Genomic DNA, 22,787 nt, shown 5'->3' on the forward strand with positions numbered 1-22,787 from the left:
TTTTAGAATCACATATTAATACAAAGGAACTTTTGCTCCCATGTTCAACTGTCTTCTCAGTACCTCCTTTGAATGTGTCACAGACATGTCAAACTCAAAATGTGTAAAACTGAGCTGCTGGTCTTTCCCCTCAAACCTTTCCTTCCTTCCTTCCTTCCTTCCTTCCTTCCTTCCTTCCTTCCTTCCTCCCTTCCTCCCTTCCTCCCTCCCTCCCTTCTCCCCTCCCTCCCTCCCTCTCTTTCTTTCTTTCTTTCTTTCTTCTTTCTTTCTTTTTTTCTTTAGGGAGGGGGAAGGGGGGGAGAGAGAATCTTAAGCAGGCTTCATGTGCAGCACTGAGCCCAGAGTGGTGTCCACTGTGGGGCTCGATGTCACAGGCCTGAGATCATGACCTGACCTAAGTCAGACACTCAACTGACTGAGCCACCCAGGTGCCCCCTACTTCAAATCTTTTCTGACCACATCTCAAATAATGGCAACTCAACTACTCCAGTTGCTCAAGCTAAAATGTAGTATTATTTTTGTTTCCTTTTGTTTTCTCACACCTCACATGTATTCAATGAGAAAGTCAAACCTCCCTTCCCTGTCCACATTTCTATTATCCAGGGCAAGCCACCACAATCATCTTGAATGGATTCTTGCATATGTGAACTGGTCCCCAAGCAGGTCTCTACTCCAGATGGACATATATTATATATGCAAACATATAGATCTGTATCTTATATATACCCATGTATACGGGTGTGTATAAGTGTGTATGTGGGTGTGTACCTCTACTCCTAGGTGGGCACTTCCCAACAGAGGAGCCATCATGATCCCATCAAAAGCAGTCAGATGGCACCCATCATTACTTAAAACTCCTTGGTGTCTTTTCATCTCATTCAGAGTAAAAACCAGAGACCTTATTTATACATTGTTGTAGGGACCTCATGACTTCCTCTCCTGCCCCTGTCTTACTTGACTCTCTCTTACTCTCCACCTACTCCCCGATTACTTGCCATACTCCAACCACACTAGATTTGTTGCTATTTTCTGAATGCACCTAGTAAGATCACAGCTCTCAGCACTTATCATTTGCTATTTTCTTTGCCTGGAACGTCCTTTCCCCAGATATTCACTGCCTGACCTTAAATGGTGAATCCCCTCTGAAACGTCTCCTACTTCAACTTAGTACTTCCTTTTTCTGTTTGTTTTGCTCCAGAAAACTGTGACTTCCTAACACAGTGCTATTCAATGTAAACTTTCTGCAATGATGAAATGAATAGGTGGCTGCTGAGCAATTAAAATGTGACCAGTGAGACTGAAAAAAAAATAGATGTTTAATCTTGTTTTTATTAATTAAAATTTTTTAGATTTATTTCCATTTATTTAATTTTATTAATTGTTTAATTAAATTTGAATCAAAATAGGCATTTGTTGCTAGTGGCTAATATACTAGACAGTATAGTTCATCTAGGATCCATTTTTTGGGGTTTGATGATGAAGAGAGGGATCAAGATTCCTTTTTACTTTTATATACAACCCCTCTTGCACCCCCACCAGCACCACAGGTTTAAAGACCATCTTTCTGGGCAGCCCAGGTGGCTCAGCAGTTTAGCGCCACCTTCGGCCTAGGGTGTGATACTGGAGACCTGGGATCAAGTCCTACATCGGGCTCCCTGCATGGAGCTTGAGTCTCCCTCTGCCTGTGTCTCCCTCTCTCTCTCTCTCTGTGTCTCTCATGAATAAATAAATAAATCTTTAAAAAAAAATAAAGACCATCTTCCCCTCATGTATATGGATGGCACCTTTGCAGTGAGTCAACAATCCATATATGAGTAAGTCTGTTTACAGATTCTCTACTTTGTAATAACAAGGTCTACTTGTTTATTCTCGTGCCAATCACAAACTGTTTCACTTAGCCTATCAGTATAACATCTTTTTATCTATTAGAGTGGAGTTCTTCAACTTTATTCTTCAAGATTGATTTGGTTCTTCCCATCCCTTCAAATTTGCTGATAAATTTTAGAACCTGCATACCAGTTTTCACCAAAACAGTTACATCAACCAACAAATAAACACCCCACTGGAATTTTAATCAAGATTTGTATCAAATCATTACCTACATGGGAAGAATTCATATTTATACTATACTGAGTTTTCTAATCAATAGAATTTTTTATTTTTGTATTTCCTCATTTTTTAGAATTTTAATTTATTTCATGAGCATTTTATACTTATCTATGTAGAAGCCATGCATATCTTTCATAGATTTATTACCATGTATTTGAGATTTTTTTATGCTATTAAAAACAAAATATTCTAAAACCTCATTTTGCTTACTGCTGGTATACAGAAATGAAATAAAGTTAATTTTTATATTAACTTGATATCCAGTGATCATTAAAATTTTAATAGTTTATCTGTAGATTAAGAATGTGCTCAACATATAACCTGGTCATAAACAAATAATGAGAATCTTAGTTCTACCCTTCTAGTACTTCAATCTTTGATTTCCTTCTCTTGCTTTATTGCACCGGCAAGCACCTCCTGTATGACGGTGAAGAATGCATCCAATAGCAGGCATCCTTGTGTTACTGCTGGTAAAGCTTTCAATTTCACTATAAAGTGTGATATGTGTTATAGGTTTTTTGTTAGTACTCTTTAAAGAAGGAAATTTCCTTTTATTGGTAATTTATTGAGTTTTCATCTTCTCTTTTATCATGAATGAATGTTGAATTTAATCAAACACATTTTCCATGACCATTAATCCCTATTTAAATTTATATAAGTAGAGAATTCAAGAACACAAGTCATGTTTACCTACATTTAAAAATGTAAATATTTTTCAAAGCTTTCACCTAAATCAATTTTCTCAGAGAAATAAAATCTGTCCTTTATGTTTGGGGATTTACTAAGATACATTTATTATTAGATGTTCTATACAAATATCACATTCATTGAAAATAATGAAATGTTTTTAAATCATTACCATGAAACTATTTTTTAAAGATTTTTGTTAAGTTCTTCCACTGAACAATATACATTTTAATCAAGTTGCAAATTAGGTCAACTTTCTACTGGTTTCATTTTAATTTTGTGTGGTTAAAGCATTCATGCAAATTTAACTATTAAATGAGAGTTGATTAACTCACCAGTCATATTGCAGTACAGAAGAAAGGGTTCCAGGGGACCACTTCCATCTGAATCTATATAGTAAAACCCTGAAGTATTTCCTCTGTGCTTATAGGATTCACAGGACTGCTCATAGATAGCTGTAAAAAAATGGATCCTCATAAATGATGGAATAGGATACAATGAATCTCTTAAATTTTAATTTGAACACAAAATATGCCAAGTTTTGAAATTTAATATGTATATTATTGACCAGGAGAAAAGGTAAAACATACTTTAAAACAAAACCCTTTCTTTTTTAAAAAAAAATTAATACAGACAAAAGTAGGTTATATAGAAAAAGGGAGAGTGAGGTTGAATTCTGTGGCATTTTTGTCATTAATAGAATATGAAATTACTTACTCAAAATAAAAATTAGTTTATTTTTACATTTGGCAAAACAACAAAAGAGAAGGTGTTTTAAATATCAAAACACTTATAAGTATACTATAACATTCATTTTGGACATCCATCCAAATGGATCTTTCAACATCCGCTTTGGAATTTCTAATTCTAGTGTCACCTTGTAATTAACATCTGAAACACGGGAGTATGATCTCCTTAAATAGTCCACTATTATCCAATAATTACATAATAGAAAAGTTTTAAATAATGTAACTATTCTCCTTTCTCACATAAAATTATTTATAGATACGGTCTTTTTTTTTAAATTATGACTGACAAAACTCATCAATAATTTTAAAAGTAATTTATAAAAGAAACTTTCTAATACCCTGTAATAAGAATTTAATATAATTAAAATTGGAAGCAGGAGAAATATTTATATGAAATATGCCCTCAAGTGGTCTCAATGTATTTTGATCCATAATTGGGTGTTTTTGATTATACAATTATACATTTGCCATGTACAAAATTTGATATTAACAATTGTATATGATGCACACGTCTCATTGAACACTTGGCCAAATGAACTGATAAATTCCATCAAGCTTTTTATTTTATGAAATGAGAAATAAGCAATGCCCTGAATATCTTTCCTTGATCTAGTCCAAATTTTTGGAAATTATATTAATGACTTTTTAGGCAATATGAAATAATGTAACTAATTTGCTCAGTGTTACAGAAATTTCAGATAATCCTACAAATTTACTTCTCTACCCCACAGTCTGATGGTTTTGTTTTGTTCCTATCATATATTACAAGAATATAAACATAGATTGTTTTCTACTCACATTTATATTCTGTGCAGTGAAATGGGCATGTAAAAATGGTTAGCTTATTCACTTCTATATGCACATATATATGTTCATAAATTCTTTGAAAGAGGTTGGCAGGATAGACACATAATTTGAGAGTCAGGGCTGGTATTAGAAAGGAAACATGATTGCATGAGGGTAACGGGGAGGACATTTGCTTTATGTGTAGTGCTTAACTCTTCATAACATGACTGTTTATAACGTATTATATTCTAATGAAACCTTTAAAGACTCTATCCCTGCCCCTTTCTCTATTTATGCTAACAATAGTAAAGGCTTCACTATAACCAGGTTTGTCATCCTAGCCCCATTTCTCAGAATGGTTATTGGCCAAAACCCTACAGATCCATTTGAACTCTCTGCTCTAGAACCTAGTAAGTTAACTCAGTGGTTAGAACACCATGTGGCCACAGCTGAAAATATCTTATTTATCATACAATTTTTTTTTCTCAGAGTTGTTTGTGTTTATATTTAGATTCATTCATTGGTAACAAGTACAGATAAATAGTTAAACACCTCCAACTAGCTTTTTGTTTTGAGTTAGTTACTACAGTGAGGATGATGGAGCATATAAAAAAAGTAGCATAGACTGTCCCTCTGCAAGCTGGGTGACCTGGCTCAAGTAACTTGGCTTCTGGTTATGGTGAGGTGTGGCTTTAGCAACAGTAGGCATTCTTCATGATCTTATGAGGCACTCCAACAGATAAACTGATGCCCTAGGAATGACTCTGGCTGCAGCAGTACAGGCATGAGGGGTGAGAGCCAGAGCTCCTCCAACTCATACCCTCACCTGCCCTGAATCAGGACTTCTGAAGATCCCTTACAGAATGTCCAGGGCTGGGAGCCTAGGATTCCAATCTCAACTCTGGCAGGAGTACAAAGTAGCACACAGTGAAGAAACCAGGAATAGGGAGTCTGATGACTTTGCACATAACACCCTTGCCTGAAGTCAAGGCTATAGAACATAGTAGTAGTAGTTGAGTTACTCAGCAATGTCAGCAATAATATGAAAAAAATGGGAAAGAAAAATGGGCATTTAGATCTCTCCATAATATGTACTGAAAAAGTGGACATCAAAATGACATGAGTCTTATTAACACATGCAAACATTTCATAAGAAAAATTGCATGGTTTATAATATAGGAAGAATGTGGGTTGTGATTCCAGGCTCTGGAACATAATTGCAAGTGTTCAAATCCTCACTGTGCCTCAACTATTTAAGGAGGCTGGGGCAAGGTGATTAATCTCTGTTACTTCATGAGTAAACTGGGGGTGATAACAGTACTCACCCACTAAGGTGGTCATCAGAATTCAAGGAATTTGGATATAAAATACTAGGTCAGTACCTGGCATTTAGAAAATACTCAATAACATAAACTAATATGATTAACATCATTATCTGCCATCCTTAACTTCTTAAAAAGAGGTGTGGATTTAAAATAAACTAGAAAGCAACTGGATGCTAGAATTCAGGGTTGTACATTCCAATACATGGACATATATGCACACAGCCATGGGAAGGGAAGTGGAACAAGGAAATCAGAACAGAGGGAAGCAGCAGCAAGTGCGTTCAGCTTACAGTTGTGGCAGGTAGCTCCTGTGTAACCAGTGTTTGCACAGTTGCAGTGAAAGGTGTTCCAAGACTGGGAACATTCACCACCGTGTTCACAATAGTTGGGCAAACACCTACGGAAAGGTGCAGATACAATCACTACTTTTCACTTCGAGCAATCATAGAATGTTGATCATTATACACGGTCATGTGAAAGAAGAATGTCAACAGTAACAGAAAGGGTAAAGTTAACATGACTAATGGTTAATTCAGTCTGTCATTAAGGTGGTTTAATCACAGAACCAAACCTTTAATCAATAAGTTCATCTGATTTCAACCAATTCTCAGGTAGTTGTGACTGCTTAATTTTCATCATGCCCACTATATTAGAGCCCTTTCTTTTCCCTAAGTGACATAACACTAATTCAATATGTTGCCAGAAATATCAAGAGCTTACATAAAATAACAACACTTAATCACATTGATTTACTACACTGAATATTTATTTTTACTTTTTAAAGACTTTATTTATTTATTCATGACAGACAGAGAGAGAGGCAGAGACACAGGCAGAGGGAGGGAAGCAGGCTCCATGCAGGGAGCCCAACATGGGACTCGATCCCAGGTCTCCAGGATCACACCTCGGGCCAAAGGCGGCGCCAAACCGCTGGGCCACCGGGGCTGCCCTACACTGAATATTTAAAAGAAGAAGGAATATAGAAGGAGAAGGAAAGAAGAAGGAAGAGAGAGGGACACCTTTATTCACTTTTTAAGTAAAATGAAGACCTCCAAGAATGTTGAAGGCACACTGGATAGACACACGAATTCCTAGCAATGTGTCAGGGTGTTCCTGGGAGCTGAATGGAATTCACAGAGGCTCCCAGGATATTTTAACTTTTCAAGAAAAATGCAGGCATACTCAATATCAGCCCCAAGACTTTGCAACTTCCTAGCTTGAGGTAGTTCAACTTCAACACTAGATCATAATACATTCCTTTTAATGATGCCCTAGCTTTAAGTAGCTGGGTTTTCGGTAGTTGATTAAAAAAAACTAGTACCATGTGAAATCAGTGCTGAACAAAAATGAGGGTGGCAGTGTCTGACCTGATTCCAAGCTTTGAAAAGTTGTGCAGTACTCAACAGGTGAACACACGTAATTACAAAGCAGTTGTGTTTCACTCAAAATAAAATTAAAAGATTTTGCAAATTATATAAAACTATGTATAAGATAGAAATTTATAATTATATGATTGTAAAAAAAAAATTATATGATTGTATACACACACTTCTTTTTTAAGAGTAACTAAATTTTAGAACATAAATATGTTGTTTGGACCTAAGCTACTTTTTAAATGAAAGTGTTAGTAATATCCTTGGGCTTGAAACACTATGAGAAAATCACTGAAATACATAGGGCGCTGTGGACAAAAAAGCTGAGAAGCTGGGGAGCTTTTTGGTATCAACTGATCAACTGTTTGGTATCAACAGCCCTGATCAGATTATTGATACTTTTTAGAATTTAGGTTGAAAACTATATTGAGACCAAAGCCTGAAATGTTCTCTTTTACCCCAGAATAAAAAAATAAGCTCTAAGGCCTATCAAGAATGTTTTCATGCTGGTGTTTCTGCCACCTTCATTATTAAAACTAAGGATGAGAAACTTCATATTTCGCTTATAGGATTTCTCCAGTTTTAACCAAAAATAATGTTATTGATTTTTCCTGATTATAAAAAATAGATATCCACTGTATAAAACTCATATGATCCAGGAAACAATAGAGAAGAAATATGGTTTATAACCTCATACATTAAAATCACCACTATAAACATATATATAAATATGCATTTGTGTGGGATTATTTATAAATATAATCATATGTTATTTTACAACCTGCTTTTTAAAGTAAATAATCGGCATCTTTCATTGCCAATTAAATTTATATATATTTTAGCATTTTTATAGATTCACAGAATTCCATTTGGAGAGTGTTTCATGATGCATTTAAATCAATAACAATCTAGAAGAAAGAGGGAGATTAAAAAAATTAAAACAATAATAATCATAGCTGGTGATCAGAAAAGAAAAGGACAGAGTAGGCTATTCTTTACAGGCCTCAGCCACGGTTTAAAAGGGGGCAGGTGTGAGCAGTTATACCTAAGCTCCTGAAGAATGAATAATTAGTGTGACCCATGTGCTATTTCTGTTTGATTTGCTGCTGCTGAAGGATACTGAGTTCATTTTCCTTGATTCCTATTAGACTTGAATTTTTATATTTTTTATTACAATGTGAATACTGGATTGTAGATGTTATTTAAATTCACCATGTAATAGCTCTGTGACAATTAGTAAGTAACCTATGGCAAATTACATTGCAGAATGAAATACTGATTTTCATTCAATGTCGAAACAATTTATACTTTTCTCCCCACTAATCATTCCAAAACAAAGTGAAATAACCTATCAACTATTCTTTCTAGCTCCAACATTTTCCCATAGACATTTCCATCATTATTTCATTGCTCATAAACTGGTTTGGGGACACGGACACATGATACGGGCAGCGGCTCCTTGGTGCCATCATCACCTCCACTGCCCTCAACCCTCAGTCACACCCAGATTTCTGCCTTAGGGCCACTTCCCCTGCATGTCCACGGAGGACAAAGTGAGGGCTTCTAGATGAGTGTTTGTGTATATGGAAGATGTGAATGTGTAAGGGGTGTGGGAATGGTCTTGTAAGTGTGTGCATGTGTGTGGATCAATGAGTGAGGAAGCACAGGGATGTGAGTACAATGAGTATATGTGTAAGGGTTGTGCATGGAAAAGAATTCTGGGTGTGTGAGTGAGCATACACGTGTGTACATATGCATGAGAGACTTGTGCAATGGCTGTTCATCTATGTGTGTAAAGAATGTGTGCTAAAGGCTATGTAAATGTGAGTGTGAGCATGTGTGCAAATATATGTATACTTCTGTGGTAGGTCTGATCCAACTTAAAGTCAAAGGCAAAAAAGAGCTAACACTGTTAAGTTCCTGTCAGACTTTTAAGTATAATTTTAAAGTTCCTGTTTTTAATTGCAATTTATTAAACCATTAAATTATGAGTTTATTGTACATAGATGAATAGTAACCACAATAAATGTGAATGTGCACGCAGGGGGCTATGAAGCTTGGCAGACAGACATTTCAGTGGGGCTTTCTTGGCCCCAGAGAACTGAGATCTGATGCGGGCTCTGCTTCTGAGCCATGTCCTCTTAGCCAACTCCACCTCTCTGTGCATCTGCTTTCAGAAGAAATTTGTAAGAAACAAATGCTACCAGAAACAAGCCCTAAGGGGTTTTGTGAGGATTACTTTAAATACATATTAATTAATTTAAAAATCATTTTAGGGAGGGCCCCCATATCTGCTAAAATGGGACACTGCCCAATTCATAAATCATTTAATAAACCCAATTAGATCTTTAAAATTAAAAAAAATAAGTAAAATTCACTTTAGAACATAGTCACTGCATACAGCCTCTCCCACACATGTACACACTCACAAGCTCACGCACATATCCAAAAGCACCTTACATATTCACACAAATTCTTACACATACCATCATACAACTCCTCACACAGTAACTCATACAAATGTACACACACAAACATCCATACTATCCCAACACATGCACGCACTTGTAGGTCATTCATATATATATTCTCAGACTCCTTGCACACTCACATCATCCTGACACATACAAACTTAAATACTAATCCATGTTAAGTGCTTAGAATATATCCTGGTAAACAGATTTTTAAAAAGCCTTTATTGAAATAGTGATTGGAAGCTACGTCAATCGGTATAGCACATAAGACCAAAATAAATGAATATATGTTTTCTTCTGAACATAAGAGATGAGTTCAGAGATACTTTTGGAAATTTAAAAGGTAAACAAATACCAAAATTACTTTAATTTTTGCTATTATTTTTAAGATTACTAGGGTTACCATTAGTCATAAGTGTTTCTTTAAAAAGACATCATGGATAGCCAAGATCCATCCATAATTTGCTCACTATTTCTGAAAAGTGTTTTTGAGATGTGGTGTCAAAACTATTCATTCTCCAATTGTGCTGTATCACGGTCCTCTGTTTTACAAGCGTGTATCTTCAGAAAACAGGCAGTCCGGATTCCTTGTGTATGAGGGCAGCTTTAGAGAAACCCATGGGAGAAGTATAGATCAGCTTGTACAGAAAGAACTGTCTGCAACTGAGATGGTGAACATAACTATCACTAATAGTGTGAATGACTGACCCTTCCCACGGGGCCCTCATGGTCTTTAGCCACTGAGAAGTGATCCCACACCTCAAGAGAGCTGGCTCAGGAAGCCTTGCCACATGCCCTTCCCCATATCGGGATTAGGGTTCCAGGGCTGTATGGATGTAACTATGGAGAAGGTCACTGCCATTTAGTCCCTGACATTTACAGTCTAAATTCTTTCTTTACATATCATCTTTCATTATAGAAAGAATTATTTTATCTACACATTGAGTTAAATAAATACATGTATATTCAGAGAGAGGAAAGCATGGCCTTCTAATCCACTGCTAAATGAGATTACAATTATTTTTTTCTACACACAACACAGTATCTATTAGTGTTCAAAATAGGATCCAGAGACACTGATAGACTAACCGTCTATCAGATATAATATATCATTTATAATAGATGAGTGTTTATGTTGATAAAATCCCTTATACAATTGAAAAGTTATTTTTAAAGCTCAGAATTTATGTTTATTCAAGATATATATTGAATATTACTATAGGGTAGTGGCTAAGTCTGTCACAACATTGCTTAATTTTTTTACCTGTAATGGCTATGACATTCCATTGAACTCAATAATTATTTTTTTTAAAGCGATCACACATTTTATTTTTTTATTTTTTTATTTTTTTATTTATGATAGTCACAGAGAGAGGGAGAGAGAGAGGCAGAGACATAGGCAGAGGGAGAAGCAGGCTCCATGCACTGGGAGCCCGACGTGGGATTCGATCCCGGGTCTCCAGGATCGCGCCCTGGGCCAAAGGTAGGCGCTAAACCGCTGCGCCACCCAGGGATCCCTGAACTCAATAATTAAAATTAACACCCCTGATACTAAAGCATGATTGGCAAGATTATTTGGCTATAGTTCTCCATGCCTAAAAATATTTTTAAATTATTAACTATCAATTATTATTTTAAAAGCTACTTGTCCTCTACAACTTGTCCTCCCAAATCTTGCATTATCATGTCCTGTACTAGAGTTCCTATTGAAATTATGAGATCATCCTTATATCTTAATCAATGCTACAGCTCCAAACTTTTCCAGGGGAGAGGCTCCTTTTGACTTTTCCTGCAGAGAAGACAGTAATGGGTTGTGAAAGGTACACATTAGGAGTATAGCAACCAGTTAAATTGCCATGCCTCTGAAAATATTACTCAGTTGTCAGAGGAGCAAAAGGCACTTTATAACCAGCCTCAAAGGTCTCTGACTTATTGGTACATGGTGATCAATACTACTGTTAGAGTGTACTAATCTATTGAGTTTAATGATATAATTTTGATACATTTATACCTATCTAAAATTACAGCAGCATCAATATTACCTTTAGTAAATTGGCAGCATTTGTACATAAAAATAACACAGTCACGTGTCTTCCATCTAAATTTTATCCCCGGAAATATGAAGCATAAAACTAAAAATGTATTGTTCTTTTTCTTTTTTAAAAATGTATTCTCTTATTTCTAATGTGAATATCATCCATTTTCTGTGGAACAGGTGATGGCAGGAAAGAGAAGTTTAAAAACATAATCATTTTCTATATAAATTTTAATATGCTGCCAAAAGTTTGAAAATGGACAGGTCAAGGTAAAGAAATGAGATTGTCCTTACCTGTCTGTGATTCCACATGAGTCTATCTGGAGGTCACTGAAGTTTCCAAGGGATCCCTGTTGAACTGAAATCAGATCTACTATCCTGTTACTGATAGAAATGAGTCTCATACATCCCTGAAATCCATCAAGTGGATTTTTACATTTGGATCCAAAGCTGTTGTCAGGACAACCTGACCAAAACAAAACAAAACAAAGTTAAGTTAGGATATATCATAATGAATCAGGATTTAGTATCACAGATTACTTCACTATGAAAAAAGAAAGAGGCACTTGATTAATTTCTTTAAATTAAAAGAGAGAAGGGCCCCTCATAGTCATCATTAGTTTAATCTAAATGACATATTGCAATTCATACAAATATTTCTCTTACTACCACAGGATTCACATAAAATAATGTTATAATAGTTATTATACATTATATATACTATTATTATCATTATATAATATTAAATGATATATATATATTAAACACAGGAAAAAAGGCATAAAGATTGAAAATGTGCACTGTAGATAAGAAAAGATAAATCAATAACAGTGAAACCTTGGCATTTAAAGCTAACAATTTGGAAAAGAGTTATATTGGCTTGGAATAACATTACCAACTATTTAATTACATACTTTATTTTCATATGCATATAAGAGCCATACACACATGCATTTTAATAAATCATAATGACTTAATGTCAAAAACATTTCATTGTGATTTTATTTATTCTTTGCTTCATAAAAGAATGTTCCATTTATATTGACTTTTTTCTAACACTTACCTAAGACCTGTTTCTAATTATTTAAGTAATAAAGAACTATATTATTAACCATTATTCTCTGGGATTTAATGATGTTCTAAGTGTTTCTCTAGCCAAGTGAAATAAATAATTTTATGGAGTATGAACACATATATTATACTTATGTATTTTTCATTAATCTTTCTTTGCTGTTATGGTTGTCAAGCTCTATTACAGTTTCAAAGAATAAGAAATGAATCACCAACTTACTAATTCCTATACAATCCACACTCTTTTTCTTCCTGATTCCTATACAATCCACACTCTTTTTCTAATTATAATTAAATATTGTGACTGAGGATATTTCCCTTTAATGCTTGCTTTCCTAACAAAACCCATTTACATGGCAAGTAAAGGCCAGGATTCATATTTAAAACTGTTATCAAGGGCATTGGAATATCACATTTTAACCAAGGGAGGCTTTGAAGTTTCAAATTTGATAGATCAAGGAAAGGTGACGAAAGCTCTTTGACTATCAATTTATTGTGCATGGTACAGACACACATTTTCAGTGCTTAAAATTCTTCTGTGGTGTAGGATATGGTTATTATAACTTCGATATGTTTTCTAGATGACTTATTAACCAATTAAGAATGTTAAAGTAATAACTGAGAGGGTAATAGTTCAATAATATTTGGGGGCGACTACAATATGCCAGGAATATAAACAGTTCTGCTAATCTCCTTTTCTCCAGGTAGTGTTTCCTGACACATTTCAAACCATTTCAGATTAAAATAAATTGTACAATGTGCCTGTAGGGAATAAAACTAAGCAAACGCAGTGACAAAGAAAGATTACGGAACTTTACAGAAAGCACATCGTCATATCACGAGGCACTTCATATTCCTAGCTATAATGTTTAATAAGCAAGAGATTTTATGAATAAAGAAGGGTTCAAGCCAGGTTCGCCTCATTAGTCTACAATAACAGGCAACCACAAGCTAATATAATGCAATAGCAGAAAAAAGTTCAGTACTGAACCTGTTTGAGATAGGAGTTCTAAAATATGAAGATTTCTTGGGAATACTGAATGCTGAATTAATTAATTAATCCATTACTGGAGGCGGTCGGCATGTGAAACACCCCCCAAGGATGACAGATAAATTATCACTCAATGTCACCACACCAGAAGTAAGATGTCAGCTTTGGCTTCATGGTGGTCCAGGCTGTTCACTGGATGGATAATGGCTGATTTATGCAAGTGAGGGTGGAAATACTGCACAAGGCCTAGTGCCTCCAGTCTGTGCTGCACAGGGTGTTATTCAAGAGCACAAAGATCACATGGGGTAATACTGCAGAAATTAGACATTTATCTGTCCTCAAGCTGGAGAACACAGATTTAAAATTTACAATTTATAAATGATAAAAGCTGAGCACAATGCACCACAATGAAGTCTGAATTTTTGAAAAGCACTCAGTTGGAGGGAGAAAAAGTAGAAAAGGATGGACAGATAATGGAGTCTGGTGTGGCATATGCAGAACACTGTGGTTTCTGAGAAGCCCCCCTCCCAGCATGACTGTCTTTCTTCCTAGAATGGAACTTCCTAGAATGGAAATACAATGCAGGTTGGTGGAGGAGACTGCAGCCATGTTAGGCAGACTTGAGGATGATAAGATCACTGGGAAGCCACAGGTGAATTGAGAGAGAAGTGGAAGAGAACTGATGGGAAGTATCTCAGAACATGGGATATTTATTTACTTGAAGATAAACTGGTTGAAGAATTAGCAATTTAAGAAGAGCTTTCCACCTAGATAATACGGATCCTAGTAACATGGGAGGCTCTCACACACACAGAGCAGAGCAGAAGGTCTTCTAGGGCCAACAACTGACAGTTTGCCTTGGGACTCAGGGTGTCCAGTGCTAAAACTGGGAAGAGTTGACACCCACTCTCCTCAGGTCCACTCCCAGAATCCAGAATTGCCAACCTAAAACCCTTAAGTGGACTTCCAAAAGGACGGACCTCCTCTACCAGTCCCTGGACAACAAGTTTGGGAAGAGGAGGGAGGAGGAGGACAGCAGAAGGCCTCCTGCTTTCTTTGGGCCCCTTGTTCCCAGCCCTGTAAATGTAAGGGTGTACTAGAGTACGTAGGGTGTGTGTTGAGTGATCAGTAGAATCTCGTGCCCCAAAATGTCTGGATACTGAAGGACACCAACTGAGATGACTGATTAAACAGAGATGCCTAAGTAAACCTGAGATCAGTGACTTTTTTTTAAGTCCTGAAGATTGAATTTTGTGATGGAAGCTTCCACAATATATTGGTTGGGAACTCAGAAACACCTTAATAGACACCAAATTATAAAGAACATGAGAGGGAGAATAAAGCTTAAATTCAAGATAATGTTTACAATGAAGAGATAGGACCATGGAGGACCAAATGAATGTTGATGATATTATCTTTCTAAGCTGGGAAATGCACATGTAGATATGCATAGTATCGTAATTAATACTCTTTAAAATGTATATATGATATAAGACGTGAACTACCGTGGACACTGGTATGGGGAATAGGGGAACTCTGTATCTCTGCAACTTTTTCATAAATTTAAAACTATTCAAAGATTAAAAGTTTATTTGAAAAAATAGTGTATATCATTTGCATCATAATATAAACAACCTAAATTATAGGGTGCACATGTGATATATTTCACCATAAAACATGACAGAATGAATAATAGGAAAAATTTCCTCAAAAAATAGGTAGGCATCATTAAATATGAACAGGAAGGATGCAAAATACTTTAAGAATCAGGATTCTATTTTCATGATTTACACTTTTATCCAGTCTATTCATTTTACCTAGTCTTTTTTTCCACATTTAACAACATGCCTGTTTGTAAAATCTCTTTTAGTGCTTCTAAATCTTTTCCTTTGAAGTGAAAGCTCTTAGTTAATTTGTTCTCTATATCTAACCATTTGTTAAAGGAATGTGTTCCTATGGATTGCCATGAAATCAATCATATATTCCATGAGGTTTAATAAACAGCTTGGTTCAAAATGAACAAATCTCACTAAAGGAGGTAATTACATCTTTCAAGACTGTTGCCACTATGCTGCCATTCACAGTAACGGATTATGCCGGGGTTTTGTTTGTTTGTTCCTCCCCCCGCCCCCCGAAACTGTTTATTGTCCATCAGCCTTATTTCCATTTTGCTTGCCTTTGCGGAAGAGCAGCTTAAGACCATCAGAGGTTGTTCCTACCCATTTGGAGGCCCAAGCAGGGGGAGCTGCTCCAGTCTTCAGCAGAGAAGCTGCCCGCATTCCAGAGCCGCCTGCAACTCCAGGTTGGGCAGCAGTGAACCCGGGAGCTGGAGCAGTCCCTTCACCCTGAAATTCCTCCTTGGTCACAGCCTTTTCAGCAGCGGCCTGCTCTTCCCTTTCAGTACCTTCAGGAGCTCTGTAGAAGCAGAGATGGGGCACAGCTGCCCCATGGGTGTTCATCAGAAACGGTGCACGAATGCGCAGAACTTCCCGGGCCAGCACACCCCACATGAGACCCGCAAAGTGAGGATGCTGTTCTGTAAGGGATGGAGAGGTTCACATAGCACAGAGGAGAGCTCTGTGCTACACAGAGCGATGGTAGGAAGGTTAACGTAAGCCTCTGTGAAAGGCTGGTGGTCAGCGCTGGGACCAGTAACCACCAGGAGTCTCTGCTCCTGGAAGGGCACCTGGATCTGGTTAGCGGAGGTTGCAGAGGTGAAGCGGCGGCAATAGGAGCGGCTCCAGTGGCAGCAGCACGCTTCAGCCCAGCGCACCAGCCAGGATTTCTGCACAAGAGGACACCGACATCAGCTAGGTTTTCAACAGCAACAATGGCACGAGCTGCCAGCAGAAGCTCCTCCCAGGTTCTCCTCGGATTCATGCCCTAGACTCCATCACGTCTCCTTCTGTAAAAGCACTGTTGTTCCACTTGGCAGTCAAGGTTGGTGCCTCCCAAGTTGGTTCCTGCTGCAAGGAATTTGAGGACATCCTCCTTCATTTGGAGGAGCTCAAGGGCTCCAGACACCATGAAAGTTTCCTTTTAAGTTACGACAGGAACCCCGTATGAACCATTTCCCTGGGTAGCACAGAAAGTGTGTGTTTGCTCTTACTATCAGATAAAAGATGTATGATCTATGTGCTTACCATCAATTCTTAGGGAGGAATTTGTATTTTATTGATGAATAATAAAGATTGGGCTACTGCCACCGAATTCAAAAGGGATTCTAGACAGAGGTGACTATTAACATTCCAAATAACAGCAATAAGAAACATTCCAAGTCATGATTACAAATAAGTCTTACTACTGCCAGTTTAACAATTTTGCCCTTCTAGTGGCAAATCACATTTTATTTTAATTTTCCAGTGGTAAAGATTCATTTCCATTTCCAAGGTTTGCTTTTCCAAGCTTTTAGTTCAATCAAACATCCAGGGCAGGTATACACTTCATTTGTTTTTGTTCTCTTAGAGACGTGGCCTGATATTGAAGGTTGAAGCCTTAATTTCATCAAATGTATCAGTGCATTATTACTTAGCAATGAACAGAGGTTTCTATGGCTAATTAGGTTAGATTACTTGCCATTGGCATAATATTGCCCTTCTGCATTGGGCAGTAGAAAAGCAATAAGGATGCTCCAGAGGAGCTAAGAGCCATGTTCAGGAAAATACTGTAATAAAATCAGCCCATAAAATCTGAAAAAGCCATATAAGGGCCACTGAACACTAGGAAAATATAACAAAGTTTGAAAGAAGTGAAGACGGTTGTCTATTTGCAATCATTCTCATTGTAGAAATTGTAAACATGAATCTTAGAAATGAATCTTAGGTCCTAGTTGGTCATCTTGATCCACTTAGCATTTCCATGTTCACAGCAAGTGAGAAATTATTCCATACTATTGAACTGGTTAAAACATAATGACATCTCCAAGACAAAAGGAAACGAGGAATAACTGCAAATATGGGTCAATTGCCCGTATGGCCTCACCCCTTCTCTTACCTCCGAAATAATAGGTACCACCTGAATAAATCTGCTCAGGCCCCAGGGAAGAAGCAGCAGAGGCCACTTGGCCATCTACCACCACACTCAAGTGATTCCTTCTGGCAGATAAGGAGATGGAATGCCACTGCCCATCATTTAATCCAACACCTGGGGGAGACAAAATCAGTTAAAAAGAGATCTCTCTCAACAGTGAACAGTACAAGCAGTTAGTTAGAAACAATATATGCATCACCCAATCAAGTGCAGCACTCAGATACTAATAAAAGGAAACAGAAAGACAGGAAAAGGAAGCAAGCGGGTACCCTCTTGTAGAAATGGTTATTTCTTTCTTAGGGCCTCAGTAAAGAGAACAAAATCCCCAACTTTGGATAAAGTCCTAAGGGGTTAAATTCTTTCAACTATTTGGCAGGGATAGTTTTCAGCTTCTATAGCATAATTTACCTTTTATGGGGGCAGGGGAGAGGGTTGGGAAGAGCATAAATATTTTTCAAAATTCTAGGTTAGATCCAATAAAATGATTTATCTGCTTTTTTACATTTTTGTGTAGTCACCTTTTATAATATTGTATATTTAGCAGTATGTGTCAATCATCACAAAAACTATTATAATGAATATACAAAGTTTTCCCATATAACATGAAGTTAAAAAATAAACCAGTGTCTAAAACCACATTTACGTAGTTGATCCTCATAGTGTGTAAATTCCACATTTGCAAATTCACATACTCACCATAATTTATTTATAACCCCAAAATCAATACTCAGGGCATCTTTGGAATCATTCACAGAAATGCACAGAGTAGTGAAATAAATGGAGTTGATAGACACATGTTTCCAGCTGAGGCTAAATAATGAACTGTTTATTTCAGCTCTCATATGTAAACACGTTTCTCAGATTTTTGTGCTTTCGGTTGGTGATTTTGCCATTTTAAAAGACCCCAGGCATAGTGATGAAGTACTCTCTGGTGTTTCAAATGCAAGAAGGCTGTGCTGTGCCTCACAGAGAAAATACACATGCTCGATGGATGTCATTCAGGCACTGGTTATAGTGCAGTTGGCCATGAGTTCAATGTTAATGGATCAAAATATATGTTAAATAAGGTATCTTTAACCAAAATCACACATAAAGCAAGGTTATTTATTGACTGGTGGACAAAAATATTGTGGACAGAAGGTCACAGGAACCTAATCCCTAATTCCCCTAGGAATGGTAGTTTAATATTAACTAATTCAATGTTCACAACTTTATATAACGTAATTATTGCAAATAACGAGAATCAATTACATATATACGATTCTAATGATATTCCTACTTTTGTATAAATATGGAGAAGGGCTGAAAGGAAATATCTCTATATAAATAGCAATTTTGCATAATGGAAAATTGTGGGTTTTATTCATTTTTATATTATATTATATATATGACCAAAAATTGCATTAATCAAAAATCAAAGTATTCTCATCACCTCTAAAAAACAATCTCCCATCCCTCCCAATGTAGCTCTATTTTCATGAATCCATGAGATGACTTAGCCCTTTCATTCTTAAAGGGAATTAAGTCTACAAGGGCTCTGTGGCAGAATATCAGCAGACAGGTGGAGACTAAGCATCTCCATTGTGGATTTACCAGTGAGATTTATACCCATTGAATACTTGATGCCATATGATTTTGTAGATGAAATTAGTAAACTAAAATAGGAGTACTCTATTAAACCCAAAGGTCAAGGTCTCTTTTCTGATACTATGTACAATGCACAATTTCTTTAGTTCTCCAGCTATTTTTGACAAGCTTTCAGATAGAAAATGTGTAGAAGCCCTCTTAGGTGATTAAGCTCTTTGCCCTGGATTTATTTGGTATAACGCAAATTCCATCCTGGGCACCGAAGCTCATTTTTATACTACATTCAGGAAGAAAAAAGATTTTCAAAGACCCAACTGGCTTGGTTTGTGAAAGGTAATGAGAAAGACCTGAAAAAATGAAAAATGAAAAATGTAGGTTAGATACTTTTAGACACATTTTCTAAGAGTGGGCTCTGAAATAGACGACTGAAGAGTTATGTAATCCCTGACGGTATGAGATTGGACTAAAATAAATCAAATGCCCCAGATTTGTCATCTAGAGCTTCCTTTAAGATGATACATTTAGAGTGAAAGTCCTTGCACTGAGCTTTGCATCACACCTACGGACACTTCCCACCCTCCTTCTGCAACCACGGGCCTCCTATTGGTTCTCTCAAAGTTTGGGCGTGCCTGTAAACATGACTCTGCTTCTGTTATCTTATCTTAGGTTTCAACTGGTCCAGGACAGTGCTTCTCAAACTACCTGTAGTGATGAACATTTTCTCTTCTGGTCTATTGCAGCCTGATACTTTCATAAAATTCAGTGCAAGTTAGTTACTAAAATTAAAGAAGACATAAAAGCCTGGCATCTATGGGTTTGGATGGCACAGCATGATATTGCTCCAACAGTTTCTTTGAACTTAATCCAAAGTTTTATGCTCCTCTAGGAAATAAATATTTCACTGAATGACTGTTAGTCCAGGGACCACACTTCGAGTAGCAGGTATCTGCTTGGTGAGGCATACCGCAGGATTAAAGTCAAAGGCTCTGGAATTTCTTCTGTCAACACAGAAACCAATTCAGATTAACAGCAAAAGACTGTTGGGATAGCCACTCTGTCATTTGACACAGTTAAGTCACCCACCTAACCAGCTAGCATGTTGTGAAGTTGTGCTGTTTGTGGGGAAGCCTTTGGAAAGCTCTTCTCAAGCCTCATTTTTGACAGATACCTGACTTATGAGAAGGCTTGTTACCCATTAGTGGGATTTATTACATAAATTAAACAATGAAAAGTCCATTTAATTTTTTTCTCCTAACTTGACATAATAAAAGGATAATTTTAAAATTAGATTCATTATTTTTAAGTGTACAACTCCTTCCCACTTTTAGACCACATCACTGTAAAAGAAGAGACGAAGGATCACAGAATTTGTACTTTTTCTTGTTCATGACATTAGGTAAGTAAATGCTAATTCTAGGACTGCTCCCACACTCATTAAATGTTGAGTCTAGGGGAGGGGCATGTTGTTGGTATAATAATAAAATAATAGTAACAGGTTTTATTGAACTAGTATTCACAACATTGTGTGCTTTACATGCGTTGTATATTTAACCTTCAACATTGCTGTTATTATGGTTGTTTGAAATATGGAGAAAAGGAGACTCAAGTTAGAAGAATGAATCATCCAAGGTAATGTTCAGCTGGTAAGCTGATTCCAAAACCCATACTCTTCTCTGCCTGCAGGACACTTCGATCCCCTTATCTTTTTAATCTTGTAAATAACTAAATTCGAGAAACAGAAAAGCAGCCCCCGACAGCTAGGAAGTGGCTTGGCACTCTGGGCAAGGCCTTGGTGGTATGAGAAGTTGGGGGGCACTCAGAGCTAGGTCTTGGTGTTCTCCTGGTGAATACAATTCTTGTAGAACACCAATATTAGACAAGGTAACTCTGTGATTACAAAGAAATTGGACCAAAAAAAAAAAAAAAAAGTCAAGACTACTTTATAATCTGTATAAGTCCAGACAATAACAAGGCTAGTGTGGAAGCCACAAAGATACCAAACTTCCTCTTCTGGATAATATGAATGACAACCGATTTTTACCTACACCAATCACAGCTTTGGCCTTATTTCGTTCCTCTATCCTAGATAAGATTTACAAAGAACACTCATCACACAATTACCCTTACTTCTTAGCAGCATTTAATCCAGAGCAATGTTCCACTTCCTCAAAACCTCCCCCCAAATAAACTAACAACCCAAAACTCTTATAATAAATCATCCTTAAAAACTTTATATTAAGACACGCCCATGGCTCCCTAGATTGTGTGTTCTCCTTGCTGCAATAAGCAATAAATCCAACTTGTTTGAGTACAGGTATGTTCACTGTGGACTTTGGGTGGAAAGCATGGACAACTCTAAAGGGAGTAATAGAGGAATAGAATAATAAATAGATGTGTTTACAACAGCAGGTAGTCGGAGAGAACACGACTGTTTACCAGAACTCTCTCCCTCTCCCTCTCTTCTCTTCTCCCTTCCTCTTCCCCTCCTCTTCCTTCTTTCTCTTTCTCTGTCTCTGTCTTTCCATCTCTCTCTCTTCCTCACTTTCTCAGGTCCAACCACATAAACACATAAAATACAGAAGGAGGAAAACGATTTATATCTGGTCCTTGTATACAATCTTCTGGTACTAACCCTAAATTGCTACAAAGAAAAAAAAAAAAAAAAAACCTCTGACAGCTTAGCCATCATCACTCCCTCATAAGACTATAATAGGCATCCATGAAATAAGATGTATAAAGAAAAATGCCTGTTGTACAGGGTAGGTTCTTTGCAAAGGTGCAAAAGGCAGTTATATGTAGACTATTGCTCAAGGAGCAACTGAAGGGCTTTTCCTGTTTTTAAATACCTTTAAGTGCTCTGAAACAGTGTCAGAAATTCCTATATCCATTAACTGTATTCACTAAGCAGAACTAAAGTTCCAGGCCACCACATAGCTCTTGTCAAGGTGAAAATATGGAGATTACTGGTGCCAATCACTTTAGGAGAAAGAGGGAGTTTCAGGGAGTGACAGGTAAGACTGAAAGGTAAGGACTATTCCAACAATGAAAGAGAAGAAAGTGACATAAAACAAGGCTTCTCCTGGCTTAGACAAATCAAGCAGGCTGCTCCTCTGCCAGGGCCACCAGAATCCTGAAGGTCTAGTAAAGGCAAAATGCTAGAAACATCCTTATTCTGCAAGCCCACATCGCCAGCCCTGCCCATAAGAGCAAGAAGCTGGCTTATAGGTATGATTTTCACCTTCAGGCAAAAGCAGCAGCAGAAACACTAAATCATAGCAGAAATCTCAAATCCTACAATAACAAGTTTGTTTTAAATAGGAAAATATAACTACATTGTTCACTGGGTCCTTGATGCCATCTGAACGATTTTTGTTTTGACATCTATAAAAGCAACAAAGACTAGAAATATTTAATGTCATGAGGGGTTTTGTAATACTGCTGATATCTTTTATAGTTTAGACTAATATCTTTAATATTTCAAATACGATACAGGCTGACACAATATTTTCAAAGAATTCCTAGTGACAATTTGCCAAACTGCATATCACATTAAAAATTTATCCTGCTAATT

At 36.8% G+C, this 22,787-nt stretch overlaps 1 protein-coding gene across 1 annotated transcript in view; it reads right to left on the minus strand.

Annotated features, from left to right (window-relative positions):
• Positions 1 to 22,787, minus strand: part of CNTNAP4 (contactin associated protein family member 4) — a 245,529-nt gene that overhangs the window by 71,870 nt on the left and 150,872 nt on the right. Inside the window, exons 9-12 of the mRNA XM_041769954.1 lie at positions 17,594 to 17,743; positions 11,833 to 12,004; positions 5,947 to 6,053; positions 3,132 to 3,251 (exon numbers count right to left, since the gene is read on the minus strand). Of these exons, the coding sequence (XP_041625888.1) occupies positions 3,132 to 3,251; positions 5,947 to 6,053; positions 11,833 to 12,004; positions 17,594 to 17,743 (549 nt within the window). The remainder of the gene's footprint in view (positions 1 to 3,131; positions 3,252 to 5,946; positions 6,054 to 11,832; positions 12,005 to 17,593; positions 17,744 to 22,787) is intronic.

Source organism: Vulpes lagopus, chromosome 10 (assembly GCF_018345385.1).
Source record: "Vulpes lagopus strain Blue_001 chromosome 10, ASM1834538v1, whole genome shotgun sequence".
NCBI lineage: Eukaryota > Metazoa > Chordata > Mammalia > Carnivora > Canidae > Vulpes > Vulpes lagopus.